We start from the raw sequence: 20,405 nt of genomic DNA, 5'->3' as shown, positions 1-20,405 counted from the left end.
GCACACATCCTACACTTGCCTTGAGCATTGAAGAACTTAATTTCCAGTCTTCTCTGGTACAATTTAAGAACTGCAAAACTTGGGTAAGACTTAGTTAACTTGGTGCAACTCTTAAGGCTGTAACTGTTCTTCTGATATCTAAAATAATAGTCCTTATTTTTTTTAACCTTAGCCAAAAGTTTTGCTTTGTTAGCCAAACAAAGATGGCGGCAGGAAGTGACATATCTACTTGCTCCTCTTTTAGGACTCATCACTACATTTATCTTGTTCACTTACTGTCATTTGTATATATATGTTATAATTAAAACTGTATATTTTCAACTTGTTTGTATTTATCTTACATCCTTTAACTAGCAGAGGAGCCACTTCCACTTATTATCTTTAGTGCCACAACAAAAAATCTGATTCCAGTCAGATGGGGAGTTTAAAAAAAAGCATGATCTACTTTTTGAGGGTTTTTTTGGTTAGCTTGTTCTGAGGGGATTTTTCATGTCTCCCAGAAAAAAAGATTATCTAGAACTCCAATTTAATTAATCATCAAGATGAGAGTCGAATATAAAATACTCTGCCTACTGAGTTTAGTGAAAATAAGACTCTACAAAGCCCTTAAACCTTGAGGCCAGTGGTTCTCAAAGTGGGGTCCAGGGACACTTAGGGGTCCTTGAGGGGTTTCCAGGAGGTCCCCAGAAAAAAGGGGAATAATTTATTTTCAATATACTTCCATCCAGAAGTAGCACAACAGTGTATGACTATTTTTGGTCATGGGTTTCATACACTTTCTGTAATAAAACAGCTAAAAGCAGAAATCTTATTAGATGGGGGACCCTGGGACAAAATCTCAACAAATGAGGGTCCGTGGTGTGTAATTTGTGTCAGTTTAGGGATCCTTGACGTGAGAAGTTTGAGAACAAACTGCCTGAGGCTCCTCTGATTGCTACAGTAGAGAGGGACCACGGAGTTTATTGGTGAATTGGGATTGTCGTGATTTAATTATACAAATTTCAGTGCCATAAATTAATTTTGAAAGTCTTTCAAGGCTTCCAATGTTTTCCTCATATTCTCGCCAAGGATTATGAGGTCCATGGGAAATTGAGACTCATGCCAAATAAGGAGGCTTTGATTTATTTGAGGATATATGTGGCGTTCAGGCGCAAATTGTTTATAAAGTTTCACTTTGAATACACAACTGGGATGGTGCATTTAGATCCAAATTTCACGTGGTGTTTCTCGTTTGTTACAGTGAAACCTACCAGTTTGGGAACACTGGATCCTCAACGTGCAAAGTTTTACTCCACGGTTCAAACCAGTTTATGTCCTGTCCCATCTCAGCCCAGAATGTCTCGGGGTTGTCCCTCGCCGATGCGAAGGCTCGGCTGTACGCCGTGTCGGATGCATAGTTCCTGCAGCACTGCAGGGCGAAATACTTCTTGATGTGTGCAGATGCATGCGATCCTGCTGCTCTTACGCCACGTTGTTGCGCTGAAACAGTCCACAATAACCTCCCGAGTGTCCCCTTACGCTGAACCGGGGCGCAGTGATTCAAGCGCAGTAAGTGTTTGATTTGGAAGTGCATTGCTGCTGCTGTTGTTGTTTTGTAGGTTAAACTTTCACAGAGTTCTCGTTCTTCCTGTTTCTCTGCAGGTGGGGGGCCCGCATCTACAATTCAACGCTGGGCGACGTCATCTGAGGCCGGCTAAAGGGAGAAAATCCTGCAACACGAATCCTTACAATATCCTCTTGGTATGCGAACTATGAACTGGATGTAGTTGTTACAGGAGGAGCTTTGAGACACAGTCTGAATTGTTTCACAACTGATTAACTGGTTGCACTGCAAACAGTGAATCAGCAAAGAACAAAGGATGCTGCAATGACACATAAGGAAAAAATGTTTAAAAGTTCATTTTGGGGGATCTGCCTACAAGTCAAAAACAGTCTTAAGTCCTCAAGACATTTCTGAGGAATAGCTTTAACCTATAGCATATCTTTTAGTATGCAAAACAAGAGGAAATCCATATGGTTGATATTTACTTGTGAACTGCTTTTAGCTCCTCTCCATCTCAGATCTTTGTTTACCAGCAACATTAAACTTGCAGAATCTTCATGATACTTCTCTCCTGAAGAATGCAAACCACTCATTAACTCTTATCAAGAGGAAAGGCATGCTTAAATGTGTGTGATGTCAAAACAAAAGGTCTCAGAGTGTACTTTTCTTAAGCTTAGTCACTTGTTAGGTCTTATCACAACAGCAGCTTGTGCAATCTGCACAACTCACACCACCTGGATACAGCTCTGTCTTCTCAGACGGTGTTGGCATACATCTCTCGTCACCGCCATCATCCAAGCTGCTGGTAAATACCCATAATCCAGCTGAACCTCCAGGAGGTGACCCCTGAACACTGGTGCCCCCCAGTTGAGTAACTCATCCATCTGATATTTCAAGTCATCTGTTTCTATTTTTACATGCAGAGCAGTGTTTCCCGTTCTGGCAACGTCATGCAAACGTGTCTATCTCAACGGACACCTTTGTATTGCTTTGACTTGTGTAACAGAGTTCATTGCATTTCTCAGGAAACTTGTGAATTTTAAAGAAATTGCACAACCAACTTGGACCATTTTTTGCTGCACATTTGCAGTAGTTTATTAGGAGAATAAACAGTAAATCCTATGTCCCATAAACTGACAGACTAAAAGATATAAGCCATGAAATCAGCACCTATAATAATGTACAACAACGTCATTTTTTTGTACATTTTTTCACATTTTGAATTATTGATCAAGGTCTTCTCTATAATCCACCACCTCCCAGTCTTCTATGGTTTTTCAGAGATGATGAAATCGTGCTTGTTTTTTTTGTTTTTTTTTACTTCATACTGATTTGAATTTTATCACATTTCAACGGCGCATATAAGTTACAATCTGTTTTCATGTATAACTATAATTAAACTCTGACAGCAAAAAGATGCCTCCCTCTCCTCCTGTACTGTAATTGGTTCAGCCAAAAGGTCTCTGTAAATCACTACTCCCCTCAGATGCTGCCATAACTCTTTTTATAGCAGTACAGATGCTATTGGCAGAATATGTATCATTCTTACACTCTCTGGCACCGGACGTGCACGGAGCATTAACTAATAGCGGCTTGTAAAGGCCGATCAGGACCCTCCGTCCTGCCCTATTCTTTGATTTGATGTGATGAGTGTGAATCTTTTGAAGCAGAAATCAGTCAGCTGCCCTTCAGAAACAGTCAGAGGCAAATTACCAGAGTTTATCTACAAATGATTAATCTCCAGGCAATGTTTTTTCCCCTGCAGAGTGTCTAAATGTGGATTTATAATCAAATTAGTTTGAAAATAATGATTGCTGTTTCACATTTTGAATGGCTTCTAGACGCAGCGGTTGGCAGAGGAGCTCTTGAGTGATTCCAGTCAACATTATCCCTATTTTAAAATAAGTGATACATCATTTCAGGTTATTACAGATGACTGAATTTATTTTAAAAAACTGCCTAAAACTGAACATGCAAAATACAATAGGGACACTGATGATGTAAATCCAGGTAAAAGCCATTATGCTTTGTTGATTATTCCTTTAATCTATGCTACTCAAGGCTAACAGTTATTTCTTAAAGATTTGACATAGTGGGGTATGAGGATGTTATATGAATATAAATGTCCTGTAATCAGTCCATGAGCAGCTAAAATGCTAAGTGAGCTATGGCATAGCATCAGTGAATTTTCTCATTTTATTTTCAGTGGTAAAATAACATGCTGCCCATCCTGTTAGCTTTCTTTTTAAACAAAATGATATTAAATCACCGATAGCTGATAGATGCAAAAAACAAGAAAACTAATGAGCAGTGTTATTACTTTTGGGTCATTTCCATTTGACAAAGTAAGTGGGTGCTGTTTCCCTGAAGGGGGCGTCAGCAGCCTAATGGTTAGAAAGAAAGTTGTATTAGAGGTTTAAATCCCAAAGCAGTGATTAGTATGTGGCAGTCACCCATAATAACAGTCTATAAAGACAAAGCCTTGAATATACTGAGTGAATATTGCAATTCTTTAGCAGCTGCTGCAAAGAAAATAGTATATTTTTTTTTGTCAAGTTGCCTTTTTAATTGCGAATCAATTTATTAAAATGTCTGCCAGTTCGCCTCCCACATGTTTACATGATGTACTTTCATTATCTGTCAGCCGCTGCCTGATGGAGCTCGGTAATAATAATAATAAAAAAAACAGAGCTGCTGTGTGGAGGGGAAGAAAAAGTCTGTCACAAGCAAGAAAAACCACAACACAAACATTTACATAAGAACATGATTTTCAAGTCTTTATCAGGTCACCAGTAAATTTCCATGTGCTTTTTTTTTTTTTTTTTTTTTTTCCCCAGGACTTTTCCAGTGTGACATGCCACAAAGATAACCGTCAGACTGCAGGGATTAGAGTCAGCAGTTATCAAAATTAATTGCTTAATGTTCCTTTTTAACAAGAACAGGATGAACAGTTATTACCTGGACCAATGTGTTCATTTAGTGAAACAACACTCTGCCGTCCTTCATTGCAGAATTACAGAAAGGCAATGAAAGCATCCCCGTCAAATGATATTACCTGTTGAATTTTTCCCTGAGTGTTGATGGGGAATTGCTGCTTTTAAATGGAGCTCTGGACCTGACTAATGTTACAGTAAGAGCTTTAATCTGATAGACAAGCGTACTTGAGTGCAGTTTGCTCTGTCTACATGGCCTCTTGCATCTCCTTCTGCGGGAGTGGACGCCTTTCAGAAATCAATTCACTTGCAGTTAAAGGGCTTTAAGAGCACTGCAGCGTAATCCCACCTCTTAAAAAAAAAAGCAGAACTGTATTCCAGCCCATATGGATGGGAGGCTGTAATCTCTTTGTGCCCTCTTTCTGTGCGCTCTCTAAGCCGTCTCCCTCTTCATCCGTCCCTCCAGCACCACCACTTACCACCAGTTTACATCTGCATGCAGCTGGGTGGGACCATAGGGGTGGCTGGAATTCACCAGCACATATGGACTGTGCGCAGTTGATTAGATGTGAGCAGGTTTAGTAGCGGTTTCAATCATATACAGAGAAGATTATGATGAGAGAACGTTCCCCGAAATGCTTATAAATGATGAAAATTAAATCTAACTGGAATCAGCAGGCGCATCGATTTTACATTTTTAAAATTTCATTTATCCCGTAGCTGCCGATTTGAATTGAAGTGAAGCAGGAGTGAGGTAATTGCTTCCCAAATGGGTATAGGTTAAGTGATTTTTCTTTTCATGCGAGGCAAGACATATGAGATTCAAATGATTTTACTGTCTATATGATACCGGGGAATGTGGCGTGAAGCTGTGCACATAAAAACCCCCCAAAATATTAGTCCTTGTCTCAGGTGTGTATTCATGCTTACAGCTCACATTTGTCATGCCGAAGTCATGCTTTGCGAGCCATGTGACACGTCATGCTGCCCCCCCTCTAACCAGGGATTTGCTACTTGTTCTTGTTCAGCACTGCTTCTGTCAAGTGCAATGACTAGCCATGTATGAGATATGCCACAGCAGCAGGCACCATTAGGCAGCAGATCTACAGTAAATGAAGAGAGTCAGTTTGGCTCTGTTCTGTGGTAACACATAATCCTTAAGCCCTTCAACTAAGGTTCACTATCATCATTCAGTTCTTATCTATCAGGGCCGCATGCAGCGTACGTAGCCAAGAGAGGAGATAACAGGCAGCATGGCTCAGCAGTTCACAATAAACCTTAATGGCAAGTGGTTGCAATCAACTGATCTCTAAAAGTGCAATAGATGAATGGATTGAACGGTTAAGCATCTAAGCATCTGCACGTGCAAGCACAGAGACACACACATGTGCACATGATAGTGAGATTCAGCGTGCAAAAAACCTAATAGTTGACCGCTGCATATGGTGAAGCCATGTTGTGGAATCAAGTGTAACTTTTTTTTCATTTAGTCTGAAGTCCAGTTTGCACCTTCATATCTTTCTGACCTCATCACCCCTTATACTCCCCCTCATGTGCTCCGATCACTTGATGCTGGATGTCTTACTGTTCCTAGAATCAAGAAAAAAAATCAATAGGCAGTCGAGCGCTCTCCTACCGAGCTCCCTATCTCTGGAACCAGCTACTTCTTAGAATCAGGGAAGCTACTTCTGTTGAAATCTTTAAATCTAGACTCAAAACATACTTATTCTTACAATCATTAACAACATTGACATGGGTTGACATAGTCTTTTCCCTAACCCTACTGAGCCTGCTATCTCCATTCCTGCTATCAATTGTAGTGATGTGATAATGTTGATAATGTGTTTTACATGATGAGCTACCTCAGATGGTTTTCTGTGTTTTGGACCACTTTTAAATTTATCTTTTTTTTTCTCCTTTTGTGTGTGTCGTCCCTCCTCGATTGTTTTAACATTGTCCAGTAAGTTAGAGAGAACATTGATCTATGAGCTACACTATGCGGCCAAAAGTATGTGGACTCCATATCCTTATACTTTTGGGCTAGGCCCTAATACCAATTAAGGGAAATCTTAATGCCGCAACATACAATATTTTAGACAACAGTTTTTGCCTCCAACCGCTCTTTTGAGAGCAGCCGGATTCCAAAATCTTGTAGAAAGACTTTGGAAAGGAGTGAAAGCAGCAGATTAATGCCAATAGTTTTAAAATGAGATGCTTGTTCTAAATCTGTTTTCTTGGCTAGTCTGTGCCTTTCTACCAATAAACTCAAACAAAATCTGATATTTTAGCAGAATGTTAAAAATCTTACTTTTCTTTTTCGGTTTTAAAATTATTGTGTTGTCCACTGTAAATTAATATTATGTCGACGAGATCTTGAATCAATATATATATATATATATATATGTGTGTGTGTGTGCGTGTGTGTGTGTGTGCGTGTGCATGTGTGCGTGTAAAACTGCTGTTCCTATCCAAACAATTCCAGGTGATGATATTATAAGGATGGAGGTAGATTAATCCTCCTCCAAACCACTCCCAACCTCCCTCTCCTTCTCTCTCTCTCTCTCCCTCTCGCTCGCCCTCTCGCTCACTCTCTCTCCCTCTTCCTCTCTCTCTCTCTCTCTCTCTCTCTCTCTCTCTCTCTCTCTCTCTCTCTCTCCCTGTGTGATGCTGCAGCTCTGGTAGTCTTTCCAGTCTCCAGTAAACAGCAGACATGGCGACAGTGGTCCAACCGCTCACTCTGGATCGAGGTAAGGCGCTCGTTGCTTTACAAATTTGTGTTTGTTATCAAAGGGCTTTTTTTTTTTCTTGATTTGAAAACTTCGACAAGGAAGTAGCAACCCGAGGTAGATCCAGGTGTTTGTATCCGGCTCGGATTTCCCACCGATTGCCAGCACAGGTCGTTATTTCAAGGCAATATGAGCTCACGCTATTCTAAATAAATAAAAAATAAAATAAAAAAAATAAAAAAAAAACCTCTCCAGCCTGTCGGTTCTGTGCGTGCGTTTTGCAGAATGGAGCGCTTGTTTCCTCTGGGTCTATGTGGGCACATATATTAATTCACCATCATTTATTTGACAAATGGACATGCTTACACTGCTCACAGTGCGTTTCGTTTATTTCCATCCATATTATGTAACCTCCTCGGTAATATTATCCTGTTACAGCTCGCTTTTTCTTTGTCATCCATAAACAAAAAAAATAAAAAAATAAAAAATAAATAAATAAAAGACATACCTCAGCTACTGAGGCGCGGAAGCATTAAAATCTACTTTATAAGATAGGAGACAACTTTTGTATTTGATCAGTGCAGGTGCAAGACAGGTTGATGCTCTCGTAGCAAATATGAATAGGACGCAGGTCTTTTTGTACCTACTTGTTGGAAACAAACCAAATGCAAAAAATGTAATTAAGGGCTCATTATATCTTGTGATTATATCCCAGCCTGTTTTGCTAATGCATATGCACCACAGGCAGCGTTTAGTAAGAGCCGAGATAGAGTATTTAATTGTAGGCCATGTGACTTAAACACATATTTGTGCATCCCCCTGACCTCATTCATAATTCCTCCAGGATGAATTCTCACATCATTTAGCATTTGTTTCATTCTCAACAGCTGTAGTCCGACAATTAATTTTAGAATATTGTTCAATTGGTTAAAGCAAGCTTAAGAATCTCTTTAGTAATGTCATTAATGTGATATTATAGTACACTCTTGAGAAGCAGAGACTTACTATAAATCCCTGTACTGACTTGTTAAAAGTGTCTATTTTTAGATCAGAGATGCAAAAAAAAAAAAAAAAAATCCCCAGTCTTACATTCAGACCAAATGCATATCCACTGGCGAAATGTAATATTGCACAAGTCTTGCATAGGAAATGGAAGCTGTCAAATATAGAGAAAGGAGACACCTTAGTTATTTCCTCTGTGCCAAGTCAAGCCATCATCACCTCCCCAGCCACTTCCAAGCCACAGAAGGTGACTATAAATACATTTATCAGGTGGGGGAGTAAATTATTATGGTGTATATCAATCTGACTGATGTTGCTTGTTATTTAAAATCCAAGTAATTAGTCACGATTGATCATTCTCTCTGATTTAAGGAATTTGACTCAAGTCCATGTGCTTAATTGCAACTTGTTCTTCACTTAAGTTTAATGCTTCTGAGCAGTCAAGCTTTACTGATGCACAATCTGCTGCGTGCAAAAGTGCTATACCGTGCAGAGTTAATCAAATGAGCCAAAGATTGCACCAAGCAAACAGATAAACAATACGACCCACGCTTTTCCCACCCACCACTCACGCTTTAGAATCATAGAGAGGGGCTTTGCTGTGTCGATAAACAAGCTTTAAAAGCACAGATGCTGACATAAATGTCTTATATCTCAGTAAATGTCAGCACCCAGCCTTATCTGATCTTAGTCATTTGCTGGGGCAGTGACTCAAATGTGACCTCAGCCTGTGCGCAGGGGTCCGATCCATATTCACATGCTGTGGCATGAATTCAACCAGTCAGCGGCTGGCAGCTGTAACGGCACGGGAAGTAGTAATGATAGTTTCGCGCAGGAGCTGTTAGACAGAGAGAGAGACAGACAGAGAGAGAGAGAGAGAGGCAACATTACTGGCTCCCCTTTTTCAGCTGCTGTCACTTTGGAGAAAACACTGTAATTGCTAATGAAAAGGTGCTCTTGTCTCTTGTTGGGAGTAGGCTTTAGCTGCAGAGTCGCTGAGTTTGTCAAACACACACGCGGGGAGGGATCGGACAGAGATGTTCATTTCCACAGCTCCCATTTGGCTTGTTGGGTCGCAGCAGGATGAAAAAGGTCTTACATCACTGATCTTCCTGTTATTGTCAGAGGAAATGACTGTTATAAGTAAGCTCCCTATCAGGAACAATGGATTTCAACCTCCCTGTATATATTATACAACCGGCCATTCTCTGTAGAGCTGGCATGAGCTACAAATAGGCATGTCCCAGAGATGACAACCTTTTTCCACATGAAGTAGTGAGAGGTGAGGCCTTCGTGGGTGAATCTCAACACTACTTTCATATATCCTTTTTACCAAAAGTGAGATAAAACAAGACTGAATCGGCCACACACGGCTGAATGCTAACGCCAGAATGCAACATGCTCTCAATGAAAATGTTCACATTCTGGTGTTAAGCAGATATAATGTTCACCATTTTAGTTTAGCTTGTTACCATGCTAACGTTTGCTAATTAGCAATAACCACAAAGCACAGCTGAGGCTGATGGGAATGCCTTGCTGGTTATGGCGCTAGATGAAAAATGAAAGGATCACAAAACCTGAATATCTGCACCAAATTTCATTGCAATCTACCCAGTTTTTCATAGTGGCAGTGAAAGTGTCGACACATTTAGAGCCCCTTAGACCCTCAGGTAGACTTTTGGGGCTTAATTAACAAAGGCTGCCTCTCCATGCCTTTTTAGTTCTGACCTCAGGAACAGTCAAGAGGTTTGAGCCAGAGGATCTAAGAGACCTAGCAGGCACTTATGTCTTAACCATGTCAGATAGATAAGATGGAGCAAAGCCATTCACAATTTAAAATTAATTCTGTAACTGCTGTAACCGACCAATAGCTTTCTGTTGTTGAGATATTTCACTCAAAACCCCAAATAACTCAAAGTGGTGCAGCGACAGATTGACCAACATTGCCATTTATGGAGCCATGGCTAAAACATTTTGATGGAAACTAGCTAACCTAAATGAGATTTGACTCTACTGTTCATTAAATGTGTAACATATATTAGCTGAAGTACATTAAGGCTCACAATCTGTATTAATACATCCCATAATTGCAGAACTATAGTTTGTATGTAGACAATGTATGATTGAAAGAAAGCTGCAAAGCTCCCAGAATTACTTTCAACAACCCTAAAAACAGAGCTGCAAACTTGTTGCATTCAGCTGTTGGTTGAACAGGTATGAAGTGAAGGATGAATAGAGCAGTGATACCTTAGAAAGGGCAGTAAAGCAATAGATTTTCAATTTGAGGAAAAGGTGCTCCTTGCACAGAATGCAACATCTTATACAGTAGCTGCATCACATTCTGGTCTACAGAGTCTCTGTTGAGAAAGTGCATTGTCCCCTGGGAGACTTTTGAATACCAGTTAAAAATGGCAACTCTTGAGAGAAGCCCTTACTTCTTCAAGTATGACTCTGGGTTTTCTTTACAAGATCCTGTGAGTCAAACAAAATCTATACAGTTTATAGCCTCATGGGCTTAATAGCCTGAAAGAAATAACTGCAACTGAGATCCCAGACCATGTTTTCCTTCTGGGAGATCATAGAGAGTTCACTGATGTGAGGCCCGACCTTATTCCCATCACATGCTTTCAGTCACACCAGTGATTTGAAGGATTAAAGGGGCGCTGACAAGCTGACGTCACTCACAGCTGTTGACATTGCAAACAACCTACTTTTAAGCAAGAAATAAAGGTTCATAGAGTCATTGTTTTGGAGTGGCACTGTCCAGTAATTAGCGAGGATGAAGAAGACAACGAGAGTGCAGTTTTCAGTTTCTGCTTTCACCACAGGCTCCTGCAGGAGCCATTAGCCCTCAAGGAGTGATTTATTTGTTGTGCATTGAGGAGATCGTCGCAGTAGGGCAAATTAGAGCTAATTCTCTTGGCATGGGGACAGGACTTGTTTGATAAAACCCTGCTGTCCCATTTTACTCATTCAGAGTGTGATGATTTCTGTTTTTATGGGTGGAATTAGCATGAGAGTTGCCAAGGGCACCAAGGACAGTAGGGTCAAAGTGGCAGTGGCAGATGGCAAGGCTTTTTCAGGACAATTTATTTTAGCATGCATGACATCCAGATAGCATCTCCCAGGGTATAAAGGTAGGAGCGGAGTCAGAGAAAGGTCATTGAAGCCTTTCCTTTGATCTGCTGAAGCGAAAATTTTAATTTCAACCAACAAACAAAGAAATTAAAAAAGAGGATCTTCACATTTTCCTATATTTACAGGGTTTGTGAAATTTATTCATAACTACGTGGTTTAATGAGCTCGGCCACTGATGTGGACGTGTTTATTTACATCACTGCAGTTCTGTCAAAATGACACTTCTAAGTACTGAAAATGAATTACACTCAGCTCTGCTCACTATTGTAAATGGACTAATTATAGCAGAAAACTGGAGCACTGCCCAGTGCGAACAGATCACAACAACAATGCTGTTGAGCCTTGTTGAACGTTGAAGCCTTCATTACGTGCCACTGTGGCTTTGTTCAGCTCTGTGCCTTTAGTCTAATCAGCGAATGATGAGGATGACCTTTTTTAGTCACAGCCTGATGTTAGAAGATCTCAGGGAAATGAGTTTCCAGAGAATCATGCCACACAGCTAATGTCAGCTACAATCATTTTTAACCATTTTCCTTCCATTTTTGCATATTATGTTATTATTCTTGTAGAATCTATTGAAAATAAGTGACTTTAGAGACCTTTTATTCCCAGTATGTGTGGATACAGATTATAGGTGTGTGATTGGGTGAGCATTGGACTGTGGAATTTAATGACATAATGAAATTGTGCATCATCATCGTAATAACATTGAGTGAAAAATTAGGTTTTGTATGATATATGAGCTGAAAAAGTCACTAGACAGAACTACACGGCTGATGCAGTACATTACACTGCTAGTTATGATGAATGTAAATGAACCTTTTTAAAGGAAGATTCCACCTTTCAGAGTTTACTGCTATAATCCATATGTGATTAGTTCCTTCAAGAAATGACTTCTTTATCTCTGGAACTGGATGTATTTTGCTGGTGTACTAACTCCCCTTTAATTCTGCTTTGTCTGTTCTACCTTAATTAGTGATTTACTAACTTCCCAGTAAACCTTTCTGGACTTTTAGGGAGAGAGAGGTGAATTTGTATTCAATCCGCGTAGCTGTCTAGGTGTAGTAATAGCAAAGTGAGTTTTTTCCAAGAAGCAAAGAACCATCACAGTCGCCCACTGAAAACACAACATTTCCCATTACTGCACTGCATTCTGGTTTGTTTTAGTTAGTTTTAGTTTTTATCTATAGCCCACCTCTTGTATGGTGTATGTCTCCCTGATGTGTTTAGGAATATAGCAATAATAAAGCTTTTTCTGTTTGGGAGGTTGATGCCAAAATAGTTTTTTTTCCCAGCTGAAAATGTCAAATAAAATGAAATAACAAGGGCTGCACTGCAAATGTCTTTATGAGACATGTCATTGGTATTTGTACAGATCTCCACATGAAAAAAACACATTGCCAGACAGCAAAACACATTTATATTAAGTACTTATGTGTTTCAGGAATTGTGTGCTGTAATGTCCTTCCAAACTAATTGAACACACATAAAACTCTTTGGTTCCTGCTGTTTCTTGTGCTGTTCTCATTGCATGGTGAAACAGTGTAGTAATCCTTTAATAGAAAGTCATTGAAGTCCATTAACGTTGAATATATTGCTAGCTGACTTGTTTTGCTACACTCCCTTTATAACTCTGCTTTCAAATTGATGTCATGAGGTCATATTTTCGACAAATCAAGTACACTATATGTCTGGTATTCAAGTGATTGAAGTCTTATGAACGCTGTTGCTAGGCGACTGACAACAAAAATAGACATGCTCCCTTATCAAAAATGATTAGCGATGCATTTGAACATCATGTTCAAGAGTAAGAAAGAGAAGAAATGTTTCAATGACTTCCCAGTCAATAAACTCAATCCAACCTGAAACACCTCTCTCTGGCCTTTGACTCAGTACAGTACAGCCATTCAGGATCATTCAATCTCATGAAAAATAAAAGAAATACTGCATGAAATATTTTGGGAAAATGAGGCAGTCTCCTCATTAATATTTTTTATTCCTTTTGAAGCCCTAGAAATCCTTGAACTGAACAGTACATGAGCATAAAAGCAAAGGAGAATGCCAGCGGTTTTGCACTGTTTTTTTTATTTTTTTTAAAAAAAAGAACAGGATTTAGGGATTTTAATGGTACTTTAATATTGGTTTTAGGATATTCAGTCATGAACGTTAATATTGTCACTCCATCATCACCACACAATGGAAACTTTGTTCAAAAAAGGCATTAGTGAAGTCCTGACAAGTCACGTAATTAAAAAAACTCACATTAAACTTAGCTCATTTAATCAGTAAGTATCACTAATGAGAATCTCATCCTAAGTATAGCAGAGGGAAATTAACTGCTGACAGGATCTCTGCTGGTGTCATTACTCTACTTAATATGGCAGCAGTGTATTACACTGTAACTGTATCCTGATGTAGCGTGCACTAAGTTACTCTGACTGGTGTAACAACTTCTCCCAGACATCAAAAGATACTCTGTAATTACTGCTCATGATTTTCCTTTTGCACATTGCAAAACTTTGCTCCTTCTTTTTCTTGCAGATAATGAGAAAGAAAGATGTTTTTTTTTTCTTGTGTCACCGTTCCTTAAAAAAAACCCTCCTCATTTAGATACAGCAGCAGCAGAAGCAGCTCCCTTTTCTTTTTCTATGGAAAAGAATCAGTCAAACTACACAGTGAGAATGACCCATTTGCATACAGTGTGTTTGCTGCAGAGATATGCTAAATTTGACGGACACAAAATTGTCAGTGTGAAAGTCGAGTAGGTTTCACTGAGGCAGAGTTGAAACCTTGTGCATATGTTGCGCACATCTGGACCCGCTGCATCCCCTGGAGCCAAATCAGCAGATCATGGGTGAAGATTTAAGTATAGTACAATAAAGCACTGGATGTTGATTTCTCTCCCCTGCATTTCCAGTGAAATGGTGATTAGAGCAGGCCTGAATCTTGTGGTTGCACAAATGTTCAGATCTGTGTGTGACAGTAAGACAGGCAGAGGTTTACTGTGTCAAGGGTTTAAAAGCAAATGATGTAAACAGGCAGTCAATCAGAATAAACAGACAGGCAGGCAAAAAGTCCCAAAATTGGTTTCACAATAAACAATCTGACGAGGAACTTCAGGAAAAGGTTTATGTTTGTACATAGGGGTTGATGAGGGGATTGGGAACAGGTGAGCAACTAGGTATAGAGGTCCGGAAATGCTGATGCCAACTGCTGGGCAGGGAGGGAATAGCAGGCTCTGGGATTAATCAGTGCCTGGAAGACAAAAGGCAAAGCTTAAAGGTATAGAAAATTGTGTAAGGCTTGGTGACATGGTTGAAATAGATTGGAAATAGGTCGGTCGGTCCACTTTATTCCAGATTGAAATATAAAAGCAACTATTAGATGGATTGCTGTGAAATTTGGTACAGACATTAACGTCCCCCTCAGGATGAAGTGTTATAACTTTGGTTGTTCTTTAACTTTCCCTAAAGCTCCATCATCAGCTCAAAGTTTTAATTTGTCCACTTTGGTTTATGACGAAATACCTGCAAAACTAACAACATTACAGTCAGCCTCAGCTGTACTTTGTGTTCAGTGATAATCAGCACAGTAAATATTAACATGCAAACAAGCTAGTGAACATGGTAAACATGATATCTGCTAAACATCAGCATGTCATCATGCTGACACTAGCATGACACGGCTGTGCCTCAGAGCTGCCAGCATGTCTATAGACTCTTTCCTTGTTTCAGTATTAACAGACAGTGCATCACGCTGTATGCAAAGTCACATATAAAACAATAATCTGATCTTCACTGCAGTGAACTTTTATACATAATATCAAACAATACACTTTACTTTTATTAAACATAACTTTCAATAACTCATTATGTTTGTTCAGAATCTAATTTGGACACCAAAAATTTGTAAAAAGATTGCATTGAAAGTTGATAAAGGATATTACTAAATCATTGCCCAGACCTAAGCTCAAGGTAAAACTTCTGCATTCAAAATTGTACTGAAGTAAAAGTTCAGAAGTGCTAGCAGCAAAAAATATACTCTAAGGTCATCAAAAGTAAATGTACTCACCACACAGTATGACCCCTTTACTGATGCCTTGAATCATTGTTTAGAAGATCATCATAAGTTATGTATGTATGAAGTTGTTCCACCATTGGTCAAGTCAATAGTAATGCAGTGGTTAGAATTGTGTTTGTGTGCGTGTGTGTTTTCTTTTTTTGGCATATTGTAAAACATGTCAAATCCAGAGGTGTTCATGCATGTTGTTATTGCTTAGCAGAGTTGGTCAGTCAAGGATGGGATCTCATTCTCTGCAATTCCCTCCAGCTGAAGTTATTCATAGTTCGTGCAAATAACAGGCGCACCATGTGGGTGTTGAGCACATACTTGGTGTTATCTTGAACTATGCTTCATTTGTTCTGTCAGCCCTCTTTCTCAGCTGAAGGTATAACATGAGAGGAGTGTGGTCTTTCGCCCGCGATTATGTCAGTGTTATCAGAGTGCAAATCCAGGGGGCTTTTTTTTCTCTCTTTCTCTGCCAGACTGTTAGGTAATGTAATATGTCATTTCAATGAACATCTGATTCGAGAATCATTTCCCGTTAATGTGACGTAACTGTGATCCCCTGCAGTCATCTCAGCTGCTTTGTCACGGAACGCAATCACCCTCCAGTGCATTGTCCCCTGGGTTTTTACAACCCTCTGATCAGTCACACAGCTCATTTCATGTCCCACTTTTACATCAAGCGCACAGAAATGTGTTCATTTCAGTTGCAGAGTAGAACTGAGGACATGAAGAAAAAAAAGGGAAACTATTTAATCTGTTAGAAATAATCCAGCAGACATGTTCCAGTTTATCAGAACTGTTTTCTTGCCACACTAAGACCATACCTGGATTTGTTTACACATTTTCTCACACAACAGTATCTCCCCCTTGTGAATGAAAAACAGCAGAGCATAACATCTTCACAGCCATATTTTCTGGGTGTGAGATAAGATATCACTGGGAGCAGTAAAGTGAAAATTTGCTAATACAGCACCAGCAGACATTTCATTACCTCTGAGCTGCTGAGTGAGAACCAAAGAACTGTACACCGTTTATTACCATTCATTTTTGTATGGACACCTACAATTACATTGTCATGTAATCACTGTTTCTGTGTCCCCTGTGCTGTTACGTGGGGATAAAACTTGCAAATGGACATGAGAGTATATCACATTGTAGGTAAAGGTTGAAACATTTCATTGCATTTAAACTGTGCATTTACTCTGCTTGATGCAAAGCACAAGAAATTTAAAATTACCCTAATTCACATTGGAAAGATTATATCAGGAAATGGGCAGGTTTCACTTCTGATCCAAGAGATGAAAGCGCCATCAGAAATGTCTGCGATATTAATCTTTGAAGTTAAGTTCCAAACGCCTAGTCGAAGTCCTTGATGTGGATAAGGAAAATGGTGCTAATGAGCATGTGAAAGCAAATAGTGGCAAAGAGAGGAAAAAAAAAAACTTCCTGGATGGCCTTTGACCTCCGTTTAATGAGAAAGAAATGCTTATAAACCTCCTACACCGATGCCCTTGCTGCTGAGAAGTGTACCTGCTCATTATGAGCTATTCAGAATGCTTTTTTGATTCAGTGTTCTTCATCACTTTGACAGGAAATATTAATACAACATACTTGTGCATGTTTTAGCTTTTTAAAACCCCATATGATGGATTTCTTTTTCTGATGAAAATATTCAAGAAAATCTGCAGTTAGATGCAGTAAGTGGTATCACATGGATGTGAACAAATCTCTGTTTTTCTACCTATTGTTAAAAGTTTAAAGGGTCAGTCCAGCCAAATTATGAAAGCACATATTTCGTAACTTAGGTGAGTTCTGTGGATAATCAAGAGTAACTATTACACTGTCTCTGGAAAGAAATGTTGCTGTTGGATTTTTTTAATGTAATTTTTCAATACTGTGAGCAGCCAAAGCAAAATTACATTCATCTCCATTGTTTTTGGGTGGTGGAAGAAATCTCAGAGACAGATATCTCAAAACCTGGACAAATAAAACCAAAACAATCTGCAGGGTGAAATACTGTGAGGGAAAAGTGAGAATATATGTTTTTTGTCATATTTGGGTGAACCTTTCCATTACAGCAGGGTACTCAAATATGAGTCATAGAGGTTCACTTAATACATTTCCAGTGCATCAAAGGGTAAGGGTGCATTATATGATGATGTTTCAGTAGAAAATCTCCAGAAGTCTGTACATGAACAATGTTTCTGTATTAATGGGAGGCGTTACACCTTCATTGTGTAACCAAGTCCTTAAGCATAAAAAGGTGCGATGGTCACATGGAGACACTGGTGTAAGTGTTCATTAATATGTCTGCTGTAGTTTGAGTTCACTGCATTCATTGTTGAAAATGTTTGATTTTACATTTATTCTTCAGTAGTCTTGTTATCACGACTTCAGCTGGTTCAGTTTTAATGTTCTTACCACAGTGTTCTTGGGATAGTTTTGTTCAAAACAGACATGTTTGGTGTCGTAGTGGAGTTTTGCACTCCCACTCCTTATTATGGCCACTGTTTCATTGCAAATCAAGCACAATTGTCTCGTACTTCCCTTGAACAAAATTAACCTCTATTTCTCAGTCCAGCTATCCTAAATGGATGTTTTTCATTGTCAACCTTTCTTTTTTGTGTTGGCTAGTTTTTAACAAACCATTTTACTATATTAATCAGAGCTGCTTCATTCCAGTCACCAACTCTGGCGACTAGTGGGCGGATAAATGATGACAGCTGAGGTGAAGTGATAGCTATGCATCACTCAAAAGCAGTCCAGATGAGGTTGTGTTTAAATTTTGTTCCTTGTCCAACTTAAATTGTTATTCAGTCCAGATCCTCACCAGAGTCTTCCTAATGAGAATGCATGCACTGTAGGCTGTCAACACAAAAAAAAGATGTAAACTCCTTTATGGTACGACCTGCACTGTATGTTCAGTAAAGCAAAGCGTGGACTCAAACAAGGCAGACAAGGCGGATGAATTAAAAGCAAAGTTTACTTGATCATTGAGACAAGCAAAGGTGAACAACAGGTAAACAGACGAAGCAGACAACCAGGTACAAAGGGGGCATAAACAAGCTGGCAGAGTTTCAAAAAGGCAGGCAGGCAGTCAAAAACTAGGGCAGCATACCAACTACAATATATTACCTAATGGATTCATAAAACCCACCATCATCATTCATGGCTGGCCAAGAAATAGCAATCAAGGACCTAGCCTTCCTTAACAACACTGTTAAAAAAAACACAAGCACTTAAAAAACACCGTAATTGCCACAACTCCGTCAGCCTGGTGGGAAGTCAATAAAATGACAAACTTCACAATGTCGCCTAGCTCACATACACCCATTTGGCACAACCCAGATTTTCTCATTAACAAACTGGCACCAAGGGAAGGAAATATCTTCAAAAATAATACATTACTTATAGTTAATGCAAGAGTATGGTATTGAGAAGGGGCGATGCTTACAATACAATCGATTAAAGCATGCAATCAAGGCAAAAACCAGCACATCCAATAACAACCTTCAACCACCATCCCTACTAGACAACATCAATAAAATCGCTAACTCAAACAACCTCTGTCAGGATTATACAAACTTTTATCTTCCGCTGACTCCACCGTACTTCTTCCAATAAATAAATGGGGAAAAGATCCAATAATGCCAATAATGACACTAACACGAGACTAATTCAATACAAAGTCATTGACGGAACAACTTTACGGATCAGACATATGCATTCACTGTACCTTTAACATGACTGACCACTACTTCCATGCACTCTGGCTCTGCCCACCAGTACAACACTTGGTTATACTTGACAGATCACGAAAACATCCCACAACGCCTCTACTTGTAGCCCTAACTATCTCCAAGAAAACTATTTTACTAACTTGGGAAAAACAGAGAACAACTCACCGTCTCACAGTGATTAAATCTTTTAACACAACAGGCCATCCTTTTGTTTGTTTCTACTATTACTCCTGCCACAAATATCATCAATGATTCAAATACTTCTATGCCTAAACTCACTCCACACGGCTGCTTCCCTACAACAATCATTCACCGCACATCTTCTCCATGTACATCTACAGTTAATCTATCTGTTCCTCATGTTGTTAACCTGTATGCACCCTTACCTTCCTATCTGTCTGTCATTCCTGTGTCTTTTGCAATGGCAAAAGGATGGCCCAATTGACAATCTGGCAAGGAATACAGCAGATGGAAGTGGGCAGGCATATATAACAGGAGGGAATTGGGATGGAGAAGCAGGTGTGTAAGTGGTTGTGGGGATCAGGTGATTGGAAGTGGCAGGAACGCACACATGCTAGTTGGTTTGGGAATAACAGGTGAGTTAGGGGAAAAATTATGTGCAAAAATGAATGTGTTTAATTCTATCAACACATACTTCTAACCGTCCATACATAAGACTCCAAGTAGAGAAGTTTGATTAATGGCTAATTAGCAGTATCCCGACAACTCGCACCATTGCCGGCTCTCATCTGCCAATACAACTCTCACCGGACTAGTTCTCGAAAGCCGTAACCGGTGTCGACGTGAACTGAACCTGCAATTTCAAGTGGATCGATATAATCTGCAGAGCATTATTACGGAGCACTCGAAATAGAAACAGGCATCGGCGTTTCTGAGAGGCGTTCTCATTGTCTCCATATGTAGTATAAAGGGGGGAAATGCAATAAGATCTTTTGAGTGTTTCACATGTTCCTTTTTATGGCCCTTATACAGTATTCACAAAGTCAGAGCTCCACACTACTTCTTTTTTTTTTTTTTTTCTCGTCTCCCACAGGTCTGCAAACAGTAAAAGCTCCTCTGTCTGCCATCTGCTTTATTGAGTTACTCTATATTCCCAGAATTCAATATCAGTGTGTGTGTGTGTGTGGTGTCTGTAAGCATAATTTGTGGGCATCACGTTTTTCTGTGAAAAGAGACACTGGTACAACATGTAGTAAGATGACAGTGCTGGAGAGGAGCAGGTTATGTTGTTATT

General features: G+C 39.5%; 2 protein-coding genes across 4 annotated transcripts in view; one reads left to right on the top strand and one right to left on the bottom strand.

Annotated features, from left to right (window-relative positions):
• The window catches only part of acss3 (acyl-CoA synthetase short chain family member 3), a 38,061-nt gene extending 36,413 nt beyond the window's left edge, over positions 1-1,648 (bottom strand). The window contains exon 1 of the mRNA XM_044342839.1: positions 1,251-1,648. Coding sequence (XP_044198774.1) covers positions 1,251-1,573 — 323 coding nt within the window. The 5' untranslated portion in view covers positions 1,574-1,648. The remainder of the gene's footprint in view (positions 1-1,250) is intronic.
• A 5,471-nt stretch (positions 1,649-7,119) lies between these two features.
• The window catches only part of lin7a (lin-7 homolog A (C. elegans)), a 36,577-nt gene continuing 23,291 nt past the window's right edge, over positions 7,120-20,405 (top strand). For all 3 annotated transcript variants that reach the window (XR_006400607.1, XM_044343623.1, XM_044343624.1), the window contains exon 1: positions 7,120-7,223. Coding sequence is in view for 2 of the 3 variants with exons in the window: in XM_044343623.1 (XP_044199558.1) it covers positions 7,187-7,223 (37 nt within the window). In the remaining variant the exon portion in view is untranslated. The remainder of the gene's footprint in view (positions 7,224-20,405) is intronic.

This window comes from Thunnus albacares, chromosome 23 (assembly GCF_914725855.1).
Source record: "Thunnus albacares chromosome 23, fThuAlb1.1, whole genome shotgun sequence".
Taxonomy (NCBI): Eukaryota; Metazoa; Chordata; class Actinopteri; order Scombriformes; family Scombridae; genus Thunnus; species Thunnus albacares.
Note: the sequence above shows the minus strand (reverse complement) of the source record. Positions and strands in the feature narration are given on the sequence as shown.